This window comes from Balaenoptera physalus (assembly GCF_965194825.1).
Source record: "Balaenoptera physalus genome assembly, chromosome: 7".
Classification (NCBI taxonomy): Eukaryota; Metazoa; Chordata; class Mammalia; order Artiodactyla; family Balaenopteridae; genus Balaenoptera; species Balaenoptera physalus.
In genome coordinates, this window is record NC_138886.1 from 86,760,353 (window position 1) to 86,785,819 (window position 25,467).

The 25,467-nt window shown below is 42.0% G+C and overlaps 1 protein-coding gene across 1 annotated transcript in view; it reads left to right on the forward strand.

The window, feature by feature from the left end:
- The window catches only part of AOPEP (aminopeptidase O (putative)), a 379,363-nt gene that overhangs the window by 328,836 nt on the left and 25,060 nt on the right, over positions 1 to 25,467 (forward strand). The window contains exon 14 of the mRNA XM_082469690.1: positions 19,336 to 19,452. Within this exon, the coding sequence (XP_082325816.1) occupies positions 19,336 to 19,452 (117 nt within the window). The remainder of the gene's footprint in view (positions 1 to 19,335; positions 19,453 to 25,467) is intronic.

The window sequence follows — 25,467 nt, forward strand, 5'->3', positions numbered from 1 at the left end:
CGCCTGTTGGTTCTGCAGGCTTTCTCATCCTCTCCTGCTTGCATGTTCATGGAGGTGGAGCCATGCACAATAGAACCCCCCGCAGCTCAGCCTCCTTCTCTTGCAGGGGTTCAGGGACTTAATTTTGAATGATCCCATCTCCTCTCATGCCATTTCGGCTCCATGGACAGTAATGCCAAATGAGAGCCAAAGATATAAAAAACATATCTAAGTGAGGAATGATGGGGAAAAATGGCTTTTCTAATGTAAGACACGGTAAAGAATTGTACTTCATTCCTCAGTGAAGAGTTTATCTGGAAAGATATGGCTGTCTGTTTCCCTTGGAGAATGTAACTGTGAACTCTGGAAAACATACTCAGTCAGTTCCCTGGCAGAGTCTCTACACAGTGAAAAAAGAAGATAATGGTGTTGATCTTGTGGACACGTGGGTTGTTCCAGCCTCTTACCCATTCCTTTTACTACATAGACACTTTGTCAGACTTCTCAAACCAAAAGGTCCTGTGCCATTCAGGACCTTAGCCAGGTTTAACTTATGTGAATGAAACACTTGGGGGCAAAGGAAGACCCTACCCTGTTAACAGCAGTAACATGCCCTCTGAACATTGTAGGAAATGGCCTCATGGAAAGATTGATTCATGCTGGAAAAATAGAAAATAAGGGAAACTATTCAGAAATAAGACTGTCTTTTAAACCAGTTATGTAATAATGTAAAATCTGATCTAGCCAGATTGTAATTGCAGTGCTGTGTGTTCAGAGTCCATGTGTATGTGTGTGTGGGTCTGTGTTTGGGGGAAGGGGGAATGACACTTTAAAAATTACATTAATCTGGGCTGTGATCTCACCATATGTGTTGAATTGAACACAACTCTTCTGCATTTAATGAAGACTTTAGCCTTTAGGGGTAAATAAAACATCCCTAAACAGGGATGGCCTGAATATTTTTTACTGGCTGTAATAATTAAAGCCATGAAAAAGGTGGTAGGGTTATGTTACTTATTAACTTGAATCGCTCTTAGATTTGATCAAGACGTGGTTGCTTATGGCGCTTTGTTTCATGTTTGTCCTTTGTTTCATTGACATGCTCTGCCCAGTCCTCTGTGACACTGTAAGAGCAGCCAGGCAGTTAGGAACCAGACCCAAAAGGGCTTTTAGACCCCTATCCAGCTTTCTTCTCATCCCTCCCCAGCAACCCCAGCAAACTTTTCAACCCCTAGAAATGAGCCTGAAATCCCCCCATAAAGGTGTGTACTTGGAGGGAGGTGAGAAGACGGACCTCGAAGAAATCTTCTGCTCTTAGAAGGAAAAGATCAGACTTCAGGTGTAGCTGAGAGATTTTTTTAAAAAATAAATTTATTTATTTATTTATTTATTGGCTGCATTGGGTCTTTGTTGCTGCACGCGGGCTTTTTCTGGTTGCGGTGAGGGGGGCTACTCTTCATTGTGGCGCGCGGGCTTCTCATTGCGGTGGCTTCTCTTCTTGCAGAGCACGGGCTCTAGGCGTGCAGGCTTCAGTAATTTTGGTGCGCGGGCTCAGTAGTTGTGGCTCACAGGCTCGAGAGCGCAGGCTCAGTAGTTGTGGCGCACGGGCTTAGTTGCTCCACGGCATGTGGGAGCTTCCCGGACCAGGGCTCGAACCCGTGTCCCCAGCATTGGCAGGCAGATTCTTAACACTGTGCCACCACGGAAGCCCTAGCTAAGAGATTTTAAAGAATGCTTTTATTTTCCTCACATGTTGAGCCAAACATTAAGAAGGGGTGAGGTTGATTATGAGAGGAACTTGGAACCCAGATGTATTAGTTTCCTATTTCTGCTGTAACAAATCCAGTGACTTAAAACAACACAGATTTATTATCTTACGGTATCTGGAGGTCAGACATCCAAAATCACCTTCACTCAGCTAACGTCAGGATGTCAGCAGGCCTTTGTTTCTTTCTGGAGGTGCTAGGAGAAAATCCATTTCCTTGCCTTGTCACCTTTCAGAGGTCCCTGCGTTCCTTGGTTCATGACCCCTTCCTCCATCTTCAAAACCAGCAAGGTTAGGCTGAGTCCTTCTCATGCTGCCACCTCTCTGGTTTCTCTCTTTCCTGCCTTCCTTGCTCACTTACAAGGATCTTGTGGTTGTATTGGGCCCTCCTGGATCATCCAGGATCGTCTCCCCATCTTTAGGTCAGTTGATTAACAACCTTAATTCCCCTTTGCCATGTAGCCTAACATAAGTCGTAGGTTCCAGGGATTAGGACATGGCTGTTATCCTGCTTACCGCACCAGAGAATGTTGATAATGTAAAGGGTAAGTGAATTGGGGAGTTCAGAGGGTTGGATAGAAGACAAATACAGGGTGTGGTATTAGAAATGGGTTTTTACAGCTTCTTTTACAGTTTCTTATAGCTACCATCGGGAAAAATACATATATTGATATATGTATATTTACACACACATATATGTATAACAGTGGAAAAAGTCATTCACATTTTTAACTTAAGTGGGGTTTTACTGTAATACCCAATGTCAACTGCTGAATTTTAAGTGTGACATCCAAATAATTTATAATTTTAGTTTGGGGGAAATTGGCACTTCTCTATTCAAAAGAATGATCCAATTATTATAGTTTTATTAACTTTAGAATTAATCATGTTTTGTCTTGTGAACATTTTTGTGCTGTAATTTGTTTTTATTAACACAACTTCATAAGAGAACCTCCAATAAAAATGATACTCTATTTTTAACACTATAAACATCCTTTTCGGTGTGCACGTCTAAAAATTTTATGTAGTTTTAACCACTCTTGTATATGTTCTTGTGTGTTAAGTGGCTAGACTTTCCTGGTTCCTTTTTCCCCAGTCATTTCTTTTAAGGTTTTGGGTACTGTGTTGCCCGTCCTGCCCCCCTCAAGGCCATGGCAAAGTCAACTGAGATAATAATTTGTTAAGTTCCCTGGGAGAAAAGCGCCACCTGCATTTGCATAAAGCAGAGCTGCAGTGGTTAAGCTGTCAACAGCTTCCTAGTAGAAAATGTCCCTGAAATAGATATGACATTTACCTGTAATGGCTTTCTTTGCCTGTGAAATTAATAGTGTAAGCCTTTTTAAAAAGTTATTATCTTAAAATTTTTCTAAGGTTGAACCTATTTTAACAAATTTTCATCATTTAGTTGCTAAAAATTAGTGCTAATAGACACAAGATCGAAACTTTGATCTTGCTACAAGACAGGTTATGTTAATACAAAATTGACTGTGGTGGGTCCTGGCAGGTGGGGAGATTCAGAGAAGACATCCCAGGCCTGCAAGGAGCTCAGAAATTTGAGCATACGCACAGTAGCACTCTAATGATTCTGTTACATGGCGTAATAGAACTGCCTACATGGGAATGAATGAGAGAACAAAACCCAGAAAGCAACAATTGTTTCTGGAAGGGTTCTTGAAAAAGGTAGCCCTTGAAAAGTGATTCACAGAGAGGGAGAGCAAGAGAATTCCAGGCAGGGGGATATCAGTTCATATTGGGATTGAAACTGGAAATGAGCATATTGAACAACACACATGGGGGCATACATGTCATTGTTTTCGTCAGAGGACAGAAAGATGGGAAGGCCAGGGTCAGAGTTGTGCATTAGTGAAACTCGCCCAGCCTGGCGGTGGTGGGCAAAATGGGTTTAATAATCCAGGTTCTTGCAGCAGGGCAGGTCTGATTCACTAAAGGGGGGCGCTGGAAATCAGGGATGAGAAAGGAGTTTCTTGGGCAACTGGTTTACATTTGCTGGTTATTTTGGTAGGGTCACCGGTTGCATTCCTCACCCTCTGCTACTTGTCTGCACAGTTGGTCTTTTAAGGAGCTTTGAGGAGGAGGGTGGGCCAGTGTTAATTCACGCCCAGGAGCGAGCAAAGTGGGCGCCAAGAGTGTTTCCTGATTTCCTGACAACTCAAGAGTTGGGTCGAGTTTTTAATGGATGAGAGAAGGAAAGTCGCAGAGCTTGTGCCCAAGGTCACTAGGTGAGTAGCCCGGCAGGATTAGACCCGGGTTGTAGGTGACTCGTCAGCGGAAAGGTGCTCCTAGTGCCTGCTATTTGTGTGTTCGGAGGAAAGGACGCTAGTGTTTAATTAGGGGTAGTTTCATTCCCTGCACCAGGCAGGGCCCGCATCGGGCCACGCAGTGCGTGGTGCGGGGAGGGGGCCGCAGGTTTGGGGGGGGGGGAGCGGGGGCAGGGCCAGGGCCAGGATGCCGCTCCGTGGGTGGCCCTGCGTCCCTGCCCCACCCCCTTTCCGTCTCGCGCTGACAGTGCCTCCGCACGCGCGGTGGGCTGATGCTCAGACCATGAGGCCGCCCTGGGCAGTGGCGTGGGCGGCCGACTTTAGCTGGGGCCTCGCGGTCGGTGTCGGGTGAGGGTCCAGGGCATGGAGGAAGAACCGCTTGCTTGGTTTAGGTTTAGCACACCTAAACCCTTGTTGTTTAGGTGTGCTCCCGGCTTTGGAGCCCGGCTTTTGGGCTGGATTCACATGAGATTCCCTAAATCGGCCCTCCCCCCCACCCCCACCATCTTCCCTGCGGAGACCGACTGCGCCTTCCTGGTGGACGCTGGTGGCTCGGTCCTCTGGCGAAGAGCTAAGAGTTTCTGTCCGTAATGAGGGATTCCGCGTTCACCAGGACCTCGGCTGTGGAACCAAGAGAGTTGCTCAGATCGATTGCTGCACCACAGCCGCAGCTCCACTGAGAGCTGGGCACTGTAATTTTGGTCTCTTCCCTTCATAATCCATTGTCCTCGTGCTTCTAATTTGGGTCATTCTTTGCTTTGAGAGACGAACGTGCTCCGGGGACAGATGTCAGCCCCCGTAATTAAACTTAGATGAAGTTAGTCGAGAGCGGGGAGCAGGGTGTGCAGGGATTTAGGGCAGCGTTGCCCAGCGGGCCCTGCGGGGTTGGTAGTGCCGTTTGGGGACTTGCTTTGGAAAGGAGTCACCCACCCCCGCTTTGAAGGGCGGTGGGAGCTGGGTGATGCACAGGTGGCTCCAAGCACTGTTGGCCAGCAAACGACTGCGCTCTGCTTAGAAAGAAGAGAGTAAAACGTTTCCGAGATAGGGTTTCTTTCAAAAAAATAATAATTTTATGGGGATAGGGCTATTGATTTGACTTGCAAAACGGGAAATGGTAATTATAAAAAGAGCTTGAACAAATAGTATTGGAATCAGTGAGAAATGAAGTCTGCGGTGATGGTGAGAACTCTGTCTTAGGTGGAGATACTCTCAGGACAGTATGTGGTATGTGGTTTTTATCTGAAGTCTTGCTTTACCTTTCAATTTAAAGCAGAATTGCAGATGTGATCAACAGCTTAATCAGCAGCAGCTTTTTGCGTTTAATAGTAAATTCTAAAATAAGTTTGTGTCAGGCTGATAGCAGCATGGTGCTTGGCTGTTAGATGTTTACTTTTACAAGAACATTTTGGTATATTTTGTAAATTTTTTTTATTCTTGTCTCTCACTGAAGAATATTTGTTAATTATCTGAAGGTAGATATCATGCATTTTTCAAACTGAAAAAATTCATTTAAAAATTTGAAATGTTCTGATACATTTGAAAATATGCATAAACCTTATTAATGTTCTTAACATTTAAAGCGTGGTGTCCTGTCTTGCACACAAGAGATAAACTTAGCTAAGAAAACTTTTAAAGCTATTTAAAGATTTAGATCTTGACTCATTGGGGAATTTTGGAAAAATAAGTTTGGGGGGAATATTACATTTTCCTTGCAGGCGCTTTCTACCTGCGTCCTCAGTTGCTCGTCATGTTTATTTCACCTGCAGAACAAGTGTTTGGGAGTCCTTTTAAAGTTTTTATTTCCCAGGCACCTGGTTTTCTTAGTTTAAGCATTGAAGAATGTCATCTTACTTTCAGGACATTAAAGTTTTAGGTGAGGTAGACACATTAGCATTTGAAAGTGTTTGCATTTGGTTTTGTTTCTTATTTTCTACTTGTTTTAACTTGAAATTAGCTGCTTTTCTTATTAAAAGAGATTAACTTTCAAAGTGGTTACTGCAGTGGAACTTTACATTGTGTTCAGATATCTGTCATATTAATATTTAGAGAGGCAAATTTAGCTGCTAAACAAAAAGAGCATTTTGTAGTAAAATAAGGTACTAAATTAATTTTCCATAATGTGGCAGTTAAGATTTCCTTCATTTAAAAACGGAGAAATTTTAGAACATATCTAGTAAATGCATGGAGTGGGACGGAAAACTATAGTTACCTGGAATTTTGAAAAAAATGAAAATGTTTTTGAAATATATAGATTGAAAGGGGAAGACATATGAGTCATACAACCTGTTTTATGCAGCGTTTTTGTAGTGGTTGTTTTATTATTTTTCTACTCCAATAGTTCATTGCCTATTTTTAAAAAATCTTTCACATGAAAATTTCTAAATTGTTCAGTAGTTCTAAAATGGATGCAGATTGCTTTAAAGATCAAACCAGTACTGGAAAAGAAAGTACAGAAAGGCTTTTTTGTTTTTGGTGTTTGGTTTTATTTTTCTAAGCACATATTTTATGGGTATAATTTTCCTCATCTTGAAATATCTCCTGTACATCTCAAACTAGGCTGAAGAGATTAATACTCAGAACTGTGAATGGACGGTTAATAAATTTCTGGGGAAAATAGGCCTGATCACTTCCACCAGTACTAATTAAGAATTATGCAGATTGTTTACTATAAAGATGCCCTGGGTAGTTTGTTTCCCTTTTGTTCACATAATCTGTAAACTGTAAACAAAACAGCCCTCCCGCATCTTTGTACATCTTTTACGTTTCTACCAGGTGATCCAGGAACATTTGTGAATGTTCCGCAGGAGGGACTAAACTCATCAGTTCAATATTCATTTTTTGAAAACAGTGTTTTTTTTCTTTTTTTCTTTGTTGTAAAGGGCATGGTCTGGTGTTTTTCCATACAAATGGAAAGTGAAGTGGCATGTACACTAGAGGTTAAACTTGTTTTAAGTACAGTGAGCAACGACAGAAAGTCTTCACATTCTATAAATTAGAGGAAAAATTGCTACAGCTATGATTGCCTTTGTTCTCAAAGCCGTTTGAATTGCAGGCTGTGTTGGGACTGGTTCGTACATTGTTTAACTGCTGAGACTAAAACTTCTAATTAGAGTAATTACTGGGTGGGAGCTGACTGGCGGGGGCGGGGTGGGGGCCAGGGGTGTGGCTGGGAAGGGGCGCCGCGCGGTGGGAACCCGGCCCGGCTGGCCGCGCGGCGCGGGGCGGGGCGGGCAGGCGCGGCGGCGGCCTCTCCGGGGATTGGCCCGGGAGGAGGAGGCGGCGCGCGCGGCGGGCGCTGCCGATATCAGCCGGCGCCCGGGACGAATCCGGGAGGACTCCAGGCTCTGGCCTGCGCCCCGACGGGAGCCTCAGTAAGTAAGCCGTTTTCTTCTTTACAAGTCGGGTCCGCCCGCCACAGCCCGGCCCGTCTGACAGCTGCGGGAGCCCGGGGCCGTCAGCTGGTGTTCGTTAGGAGAATTAAGGTGGTTTCTTCTCCGTCTACCAAATCCTTTCTCATTTTCCTCCTTTTAACCTCAGTCTTTCCACCAAATGAGCTTTAGCAGGAAAGAAAGCCAAGTTTGGTTCACTCGTATTCGTTCTGCTTCATAATCCTGTCCTTATCTGCTTATAGAGAGCAGCCCATTCTGTGGAGTTTGCATTCCCACTACCGTGGTGGTATCATTTGATGTGAATGGGAGTTCTGGTTGCCTTCAAAAATACTGTGGGGTGCTTCTGACGGGCTCTTGCCTTTGTTTTCACGCCGTTGTACTTGTAAACGTTTTAAACTTTGAGTGCATTCAAGGGCATGGGTGTCGGTATTGTAATTTTTTGTGTATTTTATTTACCAAGCCTTCAAGGAAGACACATCAGGTAAACAGATACATTCTGAAGTGCTCAAGAAAGCTTACTTGAAGGACAAATCCATCAGGAAAAGAGTAACAACAAATTACTGCTTCAGACTAGAGCCTTCTTTAGAAATGTTCTGCAGGTTAACTTACTGTTCTCTTTCCTCTTTGTTAAGGGGTGTGTGCTAACTTAGAGGGGTTCTGGTCTTTGGTCTCAATTCCTAGAAAACATTCTTAGATGGAAATGTAGACCAGTTTTTAAACTTTGACTCTAAGGAAAAGTTTGTTAGGGTTGCCCTGGAGGGAGCAGCCTATTCATGTTTTATTTCTGTCTCAAAGGTAACTATTACTTGTAAAGTTCTGAGATGAGACACCCTACATTGTGAAGTCAGCAGAAAAGTGGTTCTCAACCTGTGAGGTTGCATTTAGTAAATTTAAAAATCTTTGTGTCCACTTTTCCTTTTGGTGGGGGGGATCTGTGATCACTGGTTCTTCAGGTTGATTTGTTATAAGCAAGTCAAGCTTCACTTCGGAATAGAATGTGTAGATTATAATTGGTATGTTGTAACTTCGATAAAAGCACAGTTGCAGAAAGTAAACATTTTTTAAAGTTTCTCTTTTTTTAGTTTTAATTATATAAGAAAAATTTCTTAAAACCTACACAATGAAAACGGTTCGATTGCTCCCTCTTTTTTTTTTTTTTTAACATAAATTCTAAGTTAATTCATAAAACAGATAAGCTTGGATACTCAGGGGAGGGAAAGTTCGGTTTTTCGCAGACTGACTGTTTTTCATGAAAATTGAATAAGCAATTCAAAAACTTAGAAATGTCTTAACATTTCCTGTAATTTCCAAAAGTTCTGTGCTTTAAAATGTATTACGCTGATAAAATAATACTGAATTTTTCTTATATAAGCATATTATATATACATAAAGGCAGATATGAAAAGAATAGAAATGCTAAAACTTAACTACAATTTGTATGACATTTCTTTACGAGTCTATTAGGAATAACTTGCAATACTTGAGATTTTAGATTGTTACCAGAAAAGGTATCTTAGGTTTAATCAGCTTTATGCCAACCAACACCTATGAAAAGGTTTTGGTAGGTCTCAGACCTACTAGGATTTTAGGTATGTATCTATTTTTCATCTTTGAAGACTTACTTCTCTTGATTGACTTTGAAGTATTTGAATTCACATGAGAGGATTTTTCTATGGCAGCAAACAAGGCCGAATTTCAGATTTCCTGCTCCTGTACCAGCTTCCGGCTGCTCCGGGCCATGAGTCCAAGCTGGAGCTCACAGTAGACGTGAGATTTTAATGTCTGAATTCTGAGAGCAGTAAGGAGTGTGTTTAGCTTTAAAAGAACATTTTTATAACACTATTTCAGTCTCTTGTTTAGCTGGGAATAGTTCTTATCGTGATGGAAAGTACATTAATTTATGAATTATTCAGCCCTTGGTACATAGCCTGCAACTTTGGGGTAAACAAACCTGGCATCATTCATGTCCATGTAGTTTATTGTTCTGTTTTCCATTCACCTGTTTGTTTTACTTTCTCACATGATGTGCATCTGTAAGACAGCCATTTCTCTTCCATACAAAATGCTGACCCATTAAGAGCTTTTATTCCCTTCAGCTGCACTGGTATTGAGGTGGATGAGAGAAAAGGAAGAGTTAAAAATGAGGGAAACATTTCTTGAAAGTATGTGAAACTTGTTCTTTGCCTTTCTTTTTCCTGAAGCTCTTAAGTCCATGTTTTTTTCAATAATATGAATTTCTGTAAGTTTCTAAGTGACCCTTAAGAAGTTAATTCTTTGCTCTATTCCTTATAAAACTTTGCAGAGTTAATCCGGGGTATAAAACGTCTGGACTAGAATCCAAAAGTGTACAGAATTTGAGTGAAATCTGACTCCTGTGCTTTATATACATTAAATCATTCTGTGAAAGAAAACTGAGATATTGGATAGTAAATTGTGCAATACTCTCAACAGAGTTTTATTAAGTAAAAACAACTTTGTTCCTTTATTTTTCCAGCAATAATTCTTGTAGTTGGAAGACTCTTCCACCTCATACCCCCCCCCTCAATTTTTCTTTAGTTGTGGTTGGCTATACATATCCCTAAGGATATGTTTCTTTGTCAACTTTATGACAGAAACCACAACAAATTGTGGACGTGTGGTTAATATTTATTCGTAGTTTGGGTTTGGTAGAAAATGTAAGAAGAACAGTAGAAGTTAAAATCTAATCAAAAAGGTATTTATGTTGTTTTGACTGTGGACCTATGAAGAAGAAAGGACAGGAACTAGGAGTAATGGAATGTTAGTATTTTACACCAGAATAAATACCCAAGAGTGAAATTTGCTTGTAAATTATGCTCTCTCCTTAAAAATTTGTTGAGTATATGTGTGTGTCCGTTCCCAAGTCGTTTGTCTGATCCGAGTGCCAGAGTATGACTTCGTTTCTCCTTCCGTTTCTTGTCTTTTTCTCACCTTGCAACTCTTGTTAGTGTCATTATCTCTAAAATGCTTTTGTGGCTTTTTTGTAGATGTTAGTTTTGATAATTTTTAAAAATGTAATCTGTAATAACAAGTTTTAACAAGGAGACTGTGGAAAGCAAAGGGACAGGTCTTTGTAAGACATACTATTGAGTCTTTGCATTTAGCGCAGAATGGGTTGTTACAAACCCTACAATCTAGCTTATTCATTAGATTAGTTCTTTAAAAACATCGCAGAACCATCATTTTGTTGATTACAGTCGATTATAATTGAGGAGGCATTTCCGTTATTTTACCATTCGCTTTTAGAGTAAGAATCTATTATACAGAAGGTTTACAAAACTTTTAAAATTGATATATTTAAGTTGTGTATTTTTGGATTCGTTTTCGTTTAGAAGTGAGAATCACTTCTGGCTTAAATTTTCATGTGTAGCTATATAAATTTTCTTTCAATATAGTTTTATTTAAATCACTGAATGGTTGCTTCACAGCTGTTCTTGCAGTCATTTTTCTGTATTACTCCATCTTACTGTATTGGACATTAAGTCCTTTATTTAAATTTGATAAACATTTGAGTATCTGGCATGAGGTAGGTGGCACATGAAATGAGCAAGATAGGGTTCCCATCCCTTAGGGAGTTGCCTTAAAAAGGTACATTCTTTTTATAGAAGTTGAAATATGGTTTTATTTGAACTCAGTTATTCTTGTTTAAACTTAAAAGAGGAGGATCCTATTTTTGTCCATAAAATTTTAAGGAGCTTAATTTCGGTAAATGCTTAGGTTCCCCCCCGCCCCCCGCAATTTGCTAATCGCCTGTAACTTATAGAGGAAAACTGTTTTCAGACTGAATATTCCTAAGGATTTTGTATTTGTGCATATGAACACCTTAATTTTGTGCATATTATCACTTTTTTTCTAGGAACATAGGGCTAGCTATAGAAAATAAACTCAACTGAATGTTACCCAGAAGAATCTAATGTTGATGCAGTTATTTTCTAGAAGTGTTAAATTTGTAACAAATAATCCCTCGCAGATGATCTGATTTTGATATATTGGGGGTAACAGCGGAAGTTGAAGAAAGATAGGAAGAAATTCTGGTTTGAATGAAATTACAGTTACTGGTTTTTCCCTTGGAAAAAACTCTGAAAATATTTGATGGTTCATTTATATTATAAATGACAACATAAAAATCTGAGCACGTGACTGATGCAATGCTTCATGTATATTTGCAAAGCATTTGGAAAATTTTAAAATCTTTCAATATTTCTTTTTTTTTTTCTTTTTTATTCTTTCTTTCTTATAAACCCTTATGTCGAACGCTGACTTTCAATAGATCACAGTGAGGGAGCTGCTCTAAAATTGCAGTTTTCACGCATTGCTCGCACAGGACTTATGTCTTACATTTAATGGTATTCATCTCTACGTAGAGAAGTATTGACATCAGAACTTTTGAGATCTATGTTGCTTTGAAATACTGTTGTTATGACTAAGAATAGAGAGGCTCTGATAGAATTCTTGGTGCACACTCCTGCTAGGGGATCTGCTTCTAACTGCTTTATAGAAGCCCCTGGTTTCCAGGTTGCTAGCTCAGTATTTTGTTAGAGCATGTGCTTTAATCATTTACGCATTTCAGTGCTTAGATTGCAGTATTAAATTTCTTCATAAAGTGGATCTTCTCTCCTTGAAGTAAATTATTGGGAAATTTTTAACATGTTTTAAGAAAAATAGTTCAGCTTGATCTGGAGGCAGGAAAAAGAAAAAGGCCAGGCAGCTAGCTGCTCATGTAGGTTACTCAGAGAAAAAGTTGACGTGAAGAGTTACTTAATTCCTTTTTGTATATCTTTAGAAAATTATTCACGCAAATTCAGCCATAGTCTACGTTCTGTTCTTAACTTTCCCCCCACTTAATAATATTTCTCTCCATCTCAGCATATTACAGAAACAGTTAACATCTCATTCTTTTTAATAGCTGTGTAATATTCTGTTGTGTGATGGTTATATACCATAGCCACGATTTTGACACACAGATTTTGACTGACAGTTTTCACAGTAAAGGTATATTCATATGGTGGACTTTTGGAGGTCATAAATTAGTTGGTATGCAACCAGAATTTTGAATTAGAAAATATCACTTTATAACTTAGGAACTCAGATTCATAAAATGTATACTCTTAAGATAAATAAATCAATTATTAAATACAATATTAACTTAGATAAGAGCATTAATTCTAAAGAAAGGAAAAGAAGCAGATTTCTATTAAAAGAAAAAACAAACCAAAAACCTGTGAATACGAGAAAAGTTAGACGTATTCTCTGAGCCTTTCAAGTGTTCCAAATTCTTTAGAAAGCCTTAAACAAGCCCTGCGTGGAGCGTGAGTGTCGTCATGGCAGGGTGAATGGACTGAATCACTTAGGAATTTATAGTTTCTTCTTCATGAGCCATGTTTTTCTTGAGAAGCATAAAATTCAGATCAGGAATGGTCTCCCTTTGGCCCCTTTGGTTATTGGTCTGGCAAGTTCCTGAATAGGGAAGGCAGACGCAAAGATACCAAGAATCTCTTATAAAATACTTGGGAATTTTCAATTTGAGTGTTTACAAAGATTTATTTTCAAACTGTGTTATAACATAAACCATAAGTGTACACGTGATTATAAGAGTTGACAGGAGGACTTCATTTAATGTAGTTTAAATAATATGCTTTGTATCAAATTGCATATAGTTTGGGTAATATTTTTTACAAAAGTTAGGGAAGTGTTAGCACATGAAAATTTGACCCTTATAATCTGACATGAGTGAGATATGAGAATGATTTATGCCAATGAATTATTTCAGGTACTCTTTGCTAATGATGGTGTCTGTTTTGGTCACTGTGGTGTCACTTTTGGAAGCACCACAACCAAACTATGGCTCAAAAGTTTGGTAGTCTTTTTCAACTGTAGCTGTTAGAATTCTTTTCCCCAAAATATAGTAAATATGCTTTTTTTCTGTGTGAACTGAATTATATAAATATTTGCTTCTGCTTGAATTTTCCTAAAATTTGTCTATAGACATACTCCCTAAAGATGTTTGATAATCAGAAATACTGATTATGCTGGATCTATTGATTGATTTCTTTATTTTGAAGAAAATTATTTTCACTTTTAATTTTATTTAGTGACTTTCATTGGTTGGCAAATCAAATTTATGTCCCCAAAATAATATGAACCAGAGACTTTAATTCTTAAATTCGTCAATTCTTTAAAATGTATTGTTTTTCTTCAACATGGAAAGGATGGTTTTTCTTTTGTAAGTTTTGTTTCTAGAAGCAGTTCAGAACAATTGTGTTTTTCTTCTATATAAGTTACTATTTTAGACTAAAACCATTTTAATTATATCACGATATCCTTGTTGACAACAGCTCTTGGCCAGACACTCTCCTATGTATATATTATCAAATAGTCCATTTTTGTCACTTAACAATGTTTGTCATTAAGAAAGTGACAGATGAAAGATCCTATACAAACAATGAAGTGAGAACCATGGTCCTGGCCAGTGTTTGGAGTAGGCAAAGTCAACTTCACCAGAGTTCTGATACACTTCGGGGCACCTGAGGGTGCGTAGTGTGGTGGATGTGTTTTCTGGGAAGAGTAGAAAGGAATTTGTTAGACTTTGGGGGAAACCTTATTAAAAAGACCTTTTATATCTGTAGGATTACCTTTTTAATCCAACGGGCAAAGGAGAACTGCTGTCTCTTTTGTGCCTCTATGCCAGAATACATGTGACTTTCAAAGGTCAGCCTCCCCAATTCTGGTTTGGACCCTGCGTGTGTTGAATTTAAGCCAGTGTACAGGAGAACTTGAGATTTTTCCTCCCTCCCCCATTTTTTCTGTTTTTGTTCAGTGTAAACAGTTCCTGCCGTAGTAACACAGACAAATATAGCAGAGAATGCTTTTCTGGAAGAAGAATGCTCCCTAAGCATTTTTTAACCATTTTTGGGAAGAATTGATCTTTCTGTGTATTTCAGGCAGACCGAAAGAGAGGGAGGCCATTGCTGTAAATTGAAGTGACATCATATGTATTTTGCCCCCATTGATCTGCATTTAGTCTCCAGCCAGGATAAAAGGAAATGGCATCAGGGAGGAAGCATGCTTCATTTAGGCACAGATCCCAGAGTGATAGTGGGGTAATAATAGAACTCACGCCACTGTCCGTCGGTGGCTGCATTAGTCCTAGGCTCATTCCCCGTCTGGGAGTCTGAGACTTCCTTCGTGTGTGGCTGCAGCGTGCCAGCTGGCCTGTGAGGGGAGGTGCCCTCCTTTGCTTTTGGAGGGGTGCGGGCAGTGGACGTGGATGTTCGCGGGCCCCGGGTTCCCTGTGTTGGTCCTGCCTGTGGAAGGTCAGTAGTGAGATGCGTACGGGGCACTTTCTGATCTAGGAGCCTAGCTGGCCCTTTCAGAGTCCTGCTTATAGAAGAAGTGGTGGAGGACCTCAGTTGTGTGGTTGGTCTTCAGGGAGCCAGGAGTGAGTGATGCCCCCGTGACAGTAGAAAGAGGTTTCTAGGCTTCTGGAAGAGTCAAGGTTCGTTTTCTTTGTGCTACTTGTAGACTAGGAGGGTACGTTTGGAAAATCCATATTTTCTTTCCAAGAGCCTGTATAAGAACTCTTTAGAACTGTTCAAACTTGTGAAGCTTGCCTCAACCCTTAGGCTGACTGGGAAAAATTACGAGGTAGTCGTTTTTTCTCTTTGTGCATTTCTGGGTAATTAGCAGCCATGGAATCCTCCATGTTTAGAGCAAGAACAGACTTCCAGAATTCTTAACAAATCTCAATGTATTGACCTCCTTTGGTGTTTCATTTTTTGTGTTCGAATAAGTTTTCCAGTGTTGTGAAGTTCTCTATTTCAAGTGCCCACGTGACTTTGGCACCCCACTCTTATTTTGTCTAAGTTTCTGAGGCAGATGCATCTTAAAAATACCGAGCTGGTTTCCATATGGAAAAAATAATAACCTCATCGTGAGTTCCTAGTTTGTGCAAAGGAAAGAACTTGCTCTTCCTATCACTGTTGAACTGTGGGTGTGAGCACTTACTAGACCCTCAGAAATAGAGGCAGGTTCTTTTTCTAATGTTGGAAGGAGCTGCTTTCTCAGGAGATAATGCTCTGAAGCATGTGCTTTATTTTTCTTAATCACTCCATGCTGTGACTAAAGCCGTGTCTGTCTCCACCCCACCGCCCCATACTGCTGTATTAAATACAGTGGGCCTAGAAGTCATGTGAAATTTAATTTGATTTCTACATGGGTGGGAGTGGAGTGACCCACAGAGCATTTCCCAACGCCCCTGTGCTTGCTGCCAGGGCGGGTGGCACCCGGCACTGTGTCTGAACACTTTTGCTGGTGTATGATATCTCTCAGTTGCTTTGTGAACATTTTGGTTTATTACTTAGTATTTCTTTTTCATTATAGGGTGGCTTTATAGGGAGTAAGTGTTTATTTTACAAAGAGAAATATGCTGTATTAAAGCAAGCTGCTTACCACATTTTTGCTTCAGTATTCTCTTTTTCAAGGTCTGTAATCTCATGTAAAAATTATGTAATGTTTACTTACTCATTTGTGAGTGAGAGATACTGAATTTTATTGTCTGTGCATTTGATCACCGATTTGAAGTACAAGCCCCCCCCCCCACGCCCATCCCCACCGAATTGGAAGAATTACAGTTGAAAGCCAGATGGCTACAGGTTGTTTTACTATGGAGAGTCATTTACACAAGTCCATTCTGAAGACCTCTCAGCATCATGGAGGAATGTCCTCAGCCTCTGTGCTGGTTCTTGGTGCCCCTGCCCACCTCTGAGCAAGCCAGTTCTTGAAGCAGCCGCCAGGCACCTTAGTGAAGGAGGAGGGAGAGCTGGTGGGGTGTGTGCATGCTTGTTCTTTGCCTTTCTCCAATTGAAGTAAATTAAACTTAACAAAGAACCGCAAAGGCTTGACTCCCTCCCTTCCAGCTCGGCTGCCCATCTTAAGTCAGGGGGCTTGGCTTTAGATATTTTTCCATTGCATAAAATGAGGAGAGGACAAAAACTTTCAGTGATCCTTCTGGTTCTGTTTCTCTGTGCAGGTGTGTATGAACTTTTTGCTTAATAGAAAACTGCGAGAGATACAAAAGTGTGAATCCAGATACTTTGATAGGTTCCCATGTTAGTAATTCTCTGACTTTAAACAGGAGTTTATTGGTCAAACCCAGCTGGGGTAAGTTGAGGACCAAGCTAGTCGTCTTACTCAGGGTTTCTTTCCTCCCTGGGTCTCTCTAGTTTAAACCAAATCCTAAGCTTGGGTTCTAACAATAGGCCTCTTTGTAAGCGCAGGCACGTAATAGGGAGATGCTCTTCTTTCTACTCTTCCCTTCTCTGCAGTTCTGCAAATTGGCCGGGCTTGTTCTGCTGCACTTAGTTAGAGAATAAGGCCGCCACCCGCAGCCCATGGGTGTTCTGTGCTGTATCAGGCTGGGCCCTTCCCCAGAAGCGGTCTTCTTGAGTAGCTGTTGCTGCCCTGGATTGGCTGCCTGTAGAAGCACTGCTGACCAGTTTTGAGCATGCCCATGGGGATGCAGGACTGGCTAGCCATTCTGACCCAATCTGGGACCCTCCCCTCTCCTCCCCTCCCCTCCCCTCCCCTCCCCTCCCCTGCCCCTGTACAGACAGATGGGCTGCTGCTGGACGGGCACCTAGGCCGGCCAGGCCGCCACAGGGTGGGGGCCACGTGGGAGCACACTTTGGAAAGGGATGTAGTGGGGCAGGTGGGGAGAGACCATTTTGGGGAGAAAGGGTAGACTCCATGAGAAGGGTTCAAATGCAAGAGGGCAATCAGGGAGAGTGGCCTTAGGGGAGAATGAGGGGCACACTCAGGGCTGGGGCTGAAGGCTTAGCCTCCACCAGAGAAGGGGCCCCTCTTGGAACATAGGGAAGGAAGATCCAGAGAGGGAGGCTGCAGGGTGAGATGGATGGGAAGGAGGGCAGGGGGAGCCTGGGTGCCAGGCCCAGCTGGGCCGAGCTGAGAAGATGGAACTACAATAAGAGGGGCCACAAGAAAGGCTGAGAACAAAGTGTCAGCTCTGCTGCCTGGTCAGGAATGCCAGAGGCTGGGTAAGACCCCTCCCTCTGCCGGCAGCCACGAGTGCCTGCCTGCCAAGTGCTCATGGTGCGGATGGTATACAAGGGCATGCGTGCTCCCCAGAAGCTGGTGGTTCTGAAGTTGGTCTGTTTTATAAAGCAGCAAATTTCTTTTAATATCATAAAGGTAGCCTCATGTGTCTAAAACTGTAGAAAATGGAAAAATGGCATTTTTGTACTAGTGTATAGTAGTTTGATATCTTTAAAGCATCTTACAAACACAGTAGTTCTAATGGAAGGAAATTAAGTGTTCTCATATATAACCTCACAGGTCAGTGCAGAATCGTAACCCTCTGGTTTTGCTGAAGCTCCTTGTTTCTCCTGTCAGCCTGAGAGAGGATCCCCAGCATGGCTCTGTAGTGGATGGAGCGACGTTATGAAATGAAAATACCCAAGAATCAAGTGTTGTGCTTTTGTGTCTGTCTGTCTAGAGGGAAGTGGCGGTTTAATTAGACCTTAGAAAGGTGAGGTGAGGAAAGATAAGAAATGCTTTCTTTGTGGAATTACGTGGTGAATTTCATGCATGCGGTCTCTGCTGGGTTTTCCTGCAAGCGCATTTTGGAAGAGTGTGTGTGTGAATGGAGAGGGAGGCAAAGGTGCAGTGCACACTTGGGGGCTGAAAGGTAAAGAGAGGGGAGAAGCCAATAATTTTTGAAATTTCTTTTAGAGTAATAAAATGGGGATTAAAATCCAGGTGTTCTTATGAATATTCTGTTGCTCTAGTATTGACTTCCAGAACTGTAAATTTGGGTTAGTTGACAAGGATTGCCTGGGCATAATCAGGAATGGAGCAAAGCTAAATGTCGAGAATAGTGGAATTCATAGTAATTATTTTAAAACCTTCATTTTAGAATAGATACATTTTGGTTCCTACAAGATGTATCTTAAATTGATTTTTTTTCTTCTGTTAACAGTTTGTGTGCTGCTCCGTGCTAGAGGCTGATCTAGGCACTGTGGTACAAGAGTGAATAAGACAGATATTTTAAGTTCTTGGATTTCACAAGTATTGTTTGTTCACAGATTAGTTTGTGTTATTTTTGAACCATATAAAAACATCTTCCTCTCTTTGCCCTTAAGTGGTAATACCATTTTTACTTATCCTGTATGAAGACTCAGGGATCTGAGTGACCTTGTGTGGTTGTGTGTGTGTGTGTGTATACTCATACATACAACCTTCTTTTTAATGGAATAATAAACTTACAGTTTTTATAATGGAGGGATTGTGAAACATGGTTCTAGTTTCATTACATGCTCTTTATTTCTTGGTGTACATTTGCAAGACACATGCTAAAGAAGGAAATCTGAAAGTTGCTTATTTCTGTTAAACTTCCATGTGTTTACCTAAGATCAGACGGTTTCTTGAGTATTTGTCTAGGCTAAATGACCTTTTTTGGCGTATGCATGCTGTAGAGAAAAAGATCTAATGAAACCATGATAATGTTTTATTAAGATAAGCACAGTTTTTTATCATTCACAGTGTATGTGTACATTTAAGTCGTCATGTTGTACAACTTAAAAAAAATTCATGGTGTACAACCTAAAACAATAAACAAGGTAAACACAGTTTTGATCTGCTCTTAAATATAGAACTGACATGAAAAGCCATGGAGAATAGGGCTTAATCAGGCCCCAGAATGCAGTGTCTTTGGGGATACAAGGTAAACCTTGAGGTTTTACCCTAGTAAAGTCTCCAGTCTTCCCATGTTTCAGACAGCTGCTGGGAGTCCCCAGGTTACCCTGGATTTGCTGTCTTTGGTCTAAACGTTTGGGTTTAATTTCTTGTAAGCTGAATGGCATTTTCACAGACTGTTTGGTTTTGTCCTCAGCTTCTTCCAGACCAGCTGGTCTTGCTTCTGGAGCATCTCTTGGAGCAGAAGACTATGAATCCCCGAACTCTGCAAAGACTTGAGAGGACGTACCACCTCTCGGAGCAGGATGCAGAGGTAACCAGGAACACCCTCAGAATTTACATTGTGGGCCCTCACTGTTGGTGAAGAATGATGATCCCATTGCATCCCAAACTGTTGGAACTCTTTAAGCAGCATCCCATGCTGTGTCTTACGAGTGAAAAGCAGCACTTTGAGCAAAGAGTAAACTGCTTCCCTGGTTGCACTTGCTCCAGCAGGGGGCCTCTGATCCTGGTCATTACCAGGGTATTTTGAGGTCCTAAGTTTTTCCCTCTTTCATCTTAATTCATTAAGATGGACATAAGTCTCCTAAAGGAATGAGCAGGCGGGTGGAATGTTTTTAAATTATAAACTTGGGTGGGTCATCTTGTGCATGATGGTGGTGCCGTCCTGTTGCACATTAAGGAAACTTGGCTGAGATGTGCCAGAGCTTCTTGGTTGCATTCAGTTAGGACAGGAAAGGAGCCATGTGTAAAGGAGATGAAAACTAAATCTAACAGCCATGGTTTGAAAAGCAAAATTGGATGCTTGTGGGAAAGCAATATGATGGGGTCCTTAATATCTTTTAGCTTATTGTGAAGAATGCAATGTGAATCCTAAGATGAATTCCAGGGTTTTTTAAATATATAAAATAATAAATTATTTAGTCATCTTAAGTAAAAAAGCACACAGTCTCTCTTACATAAAACTCCTTAAAGGCAAGTAGGTTTGATTTGTGTTCAGTTGAGAATAAATGAATATTTTAAAACTGTACAGTCCAATATGGCAACCGTTAGGCACATGTGGCTATTGAGCACTTGGTATGTGGCTGTTCTGAATTGAGGCGTGCTGTAAGTGTGAAATATGCATAGCAGATACTGGAGACATAGTATAAAAAGGGGAAGCAAAATGTCTCAATAATTTCTTCTTATTGATTACAGTGTCAAAATGATATTTTGGACATGGTGGGTTAAATAAAATATTATTAAAAATTAACTTCACAATTCTTAAAATGGAGTAAATCGAGAAAAGCCAGCTCATTATTAGATTTTAAAAGGTAAGATGAGCACTGTTATACATGTTAAAACCCTTATGTAAATTCAGGGGTTAATTGAAAAACTCCAGAGAAGACATGTGTAGCTTTTTACCCATCTCAGCATAGATCAGACGTGCAACTGTTGCTGTTTATTTCAGCTCTTATATTTTTGTTTATAGGAGTTTCCAAATGCCAGCTTGTTATTTTTAATTAGTGTTTAAAAGAGGTTTCTATTTATAAGCATGAGGTTATGCTTTAATCAGAGCTGAATACCACTGAAATGCCAGGCCCCAGTGACAGGCAGTGGGCAGACGAAGGCGGAGGATCAAAGCAGGTGCTGGGCACCTGTCACTCCTCCACTCCTTGCCAGAAGCTGGGAGGTGGTAGACCCTGGTCCCCCCACCCCGTTCCTGTTGGCATAAACATAAAGCACACTGTGTTCTTAACTTACAGCTCAACTTAGTTGTTATATGTAACTTCTTAAACCTTCGAGAAATATAAACAGGTTTTATTTTGATGCCCAAAGCCAGAGCAGTCTCTTCAGGCTTGGCTCTTTGGTTATGAGAGACTGGGGCCTGAGGGAGGCTTGACTGGTTGGAGTAACTAGCGTGGTCAGCGTTCATGCAGTTCACAAATACTCACTCTGCCAGTCACTAGGGATGCAGCAGTGGCAGGGGTCACCCTCAGGAAGTTTGGATTCTTCTAGAAAGACAGCTCATAAGTAAATGAGCAGGATAGTTTCAGATAAGAGCTACAAAGGAGATTGCAGGTGAAAGTGAGAGAGGTGTCTCTAGATAGAGTTCAGGAAAGGCCACAAGAGAAAGTGACATTTGAGCCAGGACCTAAGGGCAAGAAGGAGTTGGCCATACAAAGCCAAGGGGCCAGGAGTGATTTCCATACAGAGGTGACAGCAAGTGCAAAGGTGTGAGCATGGCATGCGCTAGGATAGGGGTCAGCAAACTTTTTCTGTAAAGGAGCAGATTTTAATATTTCAGGCCATACGGTTTCTGTCACAACTAACCGTTCAACTTTGCTGTTGTAGCTGCCATAGGCAGTATGTAAACGAACAGACGTGCCTGTGTTTCAGTAAAGCTGTTTATGCACCCTGAAACTTGAATTTCATATAATTATCACATCTCAAGATGATTCTTTTTGTTGTTGTTCCTTTTAAAAACTCTTCTAAAACGTCCACACCGCTTCTAGTTGTGGGCTGATTTGGCCTGCCCCCTTCTGAGTTTGTTGACCCCTGCTCTGGGGCCTGCAGGGTTGAGGTCAGGGGTGGGTAGGGCCCAGATCAGGGCCTTAAGGCCCTGAGGCCTAACGTGCCACTGCCTTGCCCCCTTCCCAGGCCCTCTAAGGCCTTGGCACGTAGTCAGTTACACTGACAGCTTATCTCACTGTGAGGTTTCCTTGAAAGGTCACTCAGAACCAGAAAAGCAACAGGATTTTGGCCAACCAGGGTATGTTCTAGAAACTTTATTAGTTAAGTGTGATTTATTGTGACACTGATTAGCAGGAATTTCGTTGACTAACCATCTGCCTTTATTTTAAGTGACAGAACATTTCATGGGAGAAAGAATTGTTATTTGCTGGAAAAATGAGGATTCTGACTTTATTCTTGGTGCTTCTCCTTGACCAAACAAATAAGGATAGTCCCTTTCAGTTAGTATCAGGGCTTTTAAATATGTAATAAATAGCAATCATTCAAAACATGGCTGAAGGTGTGCTGGAGAGTGGCAGGTTGTATGTGGAGCGTCCCTGTGGGAAATGGCTCTAGAGGTACTTTCCTGACAAGGAGCAATGTGAGTGAGTGTGCTGATAAGTCTTTGTTCAGGATGCTGTCACAGGCCCTGGGACCATGGTGTTGGATTAGGTGTCTGTGCAGAAGGACTTCAGTCCCAGGACAGGGTGGGTCTCTAGCACAGCAGCAGGGAGTGCTCAGGACAGTGGTGGGGCGGGGGGCTACTTCCTCATATTTCCAGGAGGTAAAGAAAGGCTCCCCCTACTCTTCCTTGGACTAGCATTTCTCCTGAAAGCACAGATGTGAAGTCACTCTTTGAGAAGGTGAGCCTGCTATTTCCGTAGCTCGTTTAAGCTCCTATTTGCCCAGCGCACTGCAGAACTCTCTTGTTGGCAGAGCAGCATGTTCTTGATGTACCAGAAGCCTCAACTGTGTAAGAAGCCCGTGCTGCCGTGAATCAGCTCCCTCTGTTCAGTAGTTGCTTTAGCTTCTCTGCTGTCGTGCTCACTTGTCCCTTCCCTCCCTCCTTCTGTGTGTGTGGGTGGGCTGGTGCTGTCTCACTGGGAAGTGTATTTTAATGATGCTCTTTGTGTAGCTCAATATTTGTATTAGTTGTGTTGCTTCTGTGTTTCCGGTTGTATTCACAAAATGTCCAATCTGTTGGTCAGGATTTCCGAGCATGGCGACCAGGCGGGTGATGTTCTTTGCCAGCTGTTTGCGTGTCAGGGGGACGCTGTTCCGTGTTACGTGCCCCTTGTCCTCCGTGTGCCTGCGTCACATGTGGTGTGAATGCACAAGTCTGCCCTGCAGGGAGGGCCACCTTGTGTTCAGAATCTTAAAGGAAAAGTGCATGAGGATAGATGTAATAAGCTGGGTACAGTAATGCATGTCATGTTAGGCCATTTTGTGCCTTGCCTGGCCACTCTTGTTGCCACCATGTGAAAAGTGGGGCTTTGGAGGAGGAACGTTTGTATTCCTTAGCCTGGAAAGTAACACTGACTACAGGAGTAGTTACCATCTTTTACCTCCTGAATCAAAGAAGCCTCTAGCCATATTGCTGGGCTGCTTTAACCAGGTCAGAAAATGAACTGAAAGGGAAACTTAGTTCATAGGAATACATTGTCTACAGTTTCCGAGCATTATTGGTTCCAACAAAGACCCAAAAGGTTTTAAAACATGTTAAACAACTGATTCTTCAAAAAAAAGGTATTTTCTGAGATCCTTTTTTTAAAATAATGAATTTCCAGCCCGCTTTACCAGGTCTCCTAAGCCTCAAAAATAGCTTTCCTATGTTAATGAAGAGAGGCTCCACTCAACTTGGCTCTGTGACCTTTTTCCCCAAGAGCCCCACGACTGACCTTGAAGCAACTATTTCTACAGACTACAGTTGAACACTTCAAAACTGGGGCACCCCTCAGGTGAAATTTCAGAAAATTTGGAAGCAGCCACTCCCTGTCTCATCTGGCTCAGATGGGAGTGGTGGATGTTAGTCAAAATGGTCCCCACGGTACCGTGCTCTGCTCTGATGTTTCAGTTGGTAGGTTGAGCCAGAAATTCAGTTTTCTGGGAGAGGCCACTACCAGCACCAGGTCTTCCCCTCACTGTATTTGGGAAAGTACTGTTGGTTGAAAGGAAGAGGCCTCCTGGGTTAGGTTGGGGTGGGAAGGGGTGGGCACAGTGTCTCCATCTTGCCCTGGCTCCACGCCCCAGTCTTTGCTCAGGGGTACTGCCCTTCCAGGTCTCCATCCCCTCTAGACACCCAGGCCGTGCACCTGGTACTGGCAGAGGCATCAGCTTAGCAAAAAGCTGGACTTGGTCCCAGGTCCCCAAATGGCTGGTGGCCACTTACAACTTGCCCACCCTCCCGGGCCCCTTTCTCCTCGTCTGCACAGCAGTACCGGGACTAGACTGCTGGCTATCAGCCTTTTTGACCACAGCCAACTGGCAAAAACGGCTTTACGAAACTGTTTTTACTCTTATATTTGCTATTATTTCCTATTTTATTTTCTTTAAAAATGTGCATTGTGATGCAGCAAATTGATTTTGTGACCCACTAACGAGTCGCAGCCCACAGTTTGGAAAATGTGGAACAGGACGATCTCACAGTCCTCACCAGCTTCCTGCCTTCAGGCTTGTGGCCAACGTCCCTGAGCCTCTGTCTCCTCAGGATTAAAATGGAGCCATAAACCCCCTCTTCCTGGGATTGTTAACACCATGAGGAGAAGTTTTAGCATAATTTCTTGTCATATAAGATTCACAGTCTCTTGTTTGGTGTGAAATGGTCAAATTTTATTTAGCTCAAACAACCTTTGTATTGTCTCTTCAATCTGTCAGGACTGGCAGTGAGAAAGAGAGACAAGAAGTACAAGCTACCAACTGTTACGAGCCCCTGAGCATCTGGTCACAGAGTTCTTAATCTGGGGTCTTGGCGGCTTTTTCGGTGGGGTGGGGTATAGGGTGGTTTGCCCTAAACCAAGGTTTCTCTACCTCAGCATTACAGATATTTTGGAGTGGATAATTCTCTGCTGTGGGGTGTCCTGTGCATTGGATGATGTATCACACCCCCCGTTTTTTTCCCTGCGATGCCAATAGCAGTTCTCTCCCTTCCCCACCCCACCCCTATTTGGGCAATCAGAAGTGTCTCCAGACATTGCCAAATATCTTCTGGGGGATAAAGTCATCTTGGTTAAGAACCACTGCTCTAAAGCAGCAACCGACCACAAAAGGCAATTTTTTCATCTCATCTAATGAAGTGCCTGGTGGTTACAATACAGAGTGGAATAGCTAGAACATGGTTAACTACATTTGGGGGCCACCCTGAGCCGGCTGCATTCTCTCAGGGCTCCAAAGAGTGTAACCCTGGGGGAGGTGAAAACAAAATGTTTCACATGGAAGAAAAAGAAGGAATTGCAAAATAAAGTAGTAGTAGCAAGTAAATCTAAGGAAACAGGTGAGTGAGTGAGGACAAATCTGTCTTACCACTAGTACCCAGAGAAAGCCATGCCAGCATCTGTCTGCATTCTGCTCTGAAAAGGATACTTTCAAGGTTGATTGCAAATGGAAGAACATCCAACCTTGCAGGCCTTTCCCTCACCACTGCCTTTCCTCTGGTGCAGGTGGAAGAGCCCTTGAAAACCATGTAAACTGGCCACCTCCCTTGGTGGGTTTTACATATGCAAGGAGGGGGTGGATTTTAATACTTGTCAGTAAGAGAACTCATTGTTTATTTGAAAAGAAAATACCACAGCATTTATTTGAAGTCCACAAGTGGAAGGCATGATTGCAGGCCCACAAA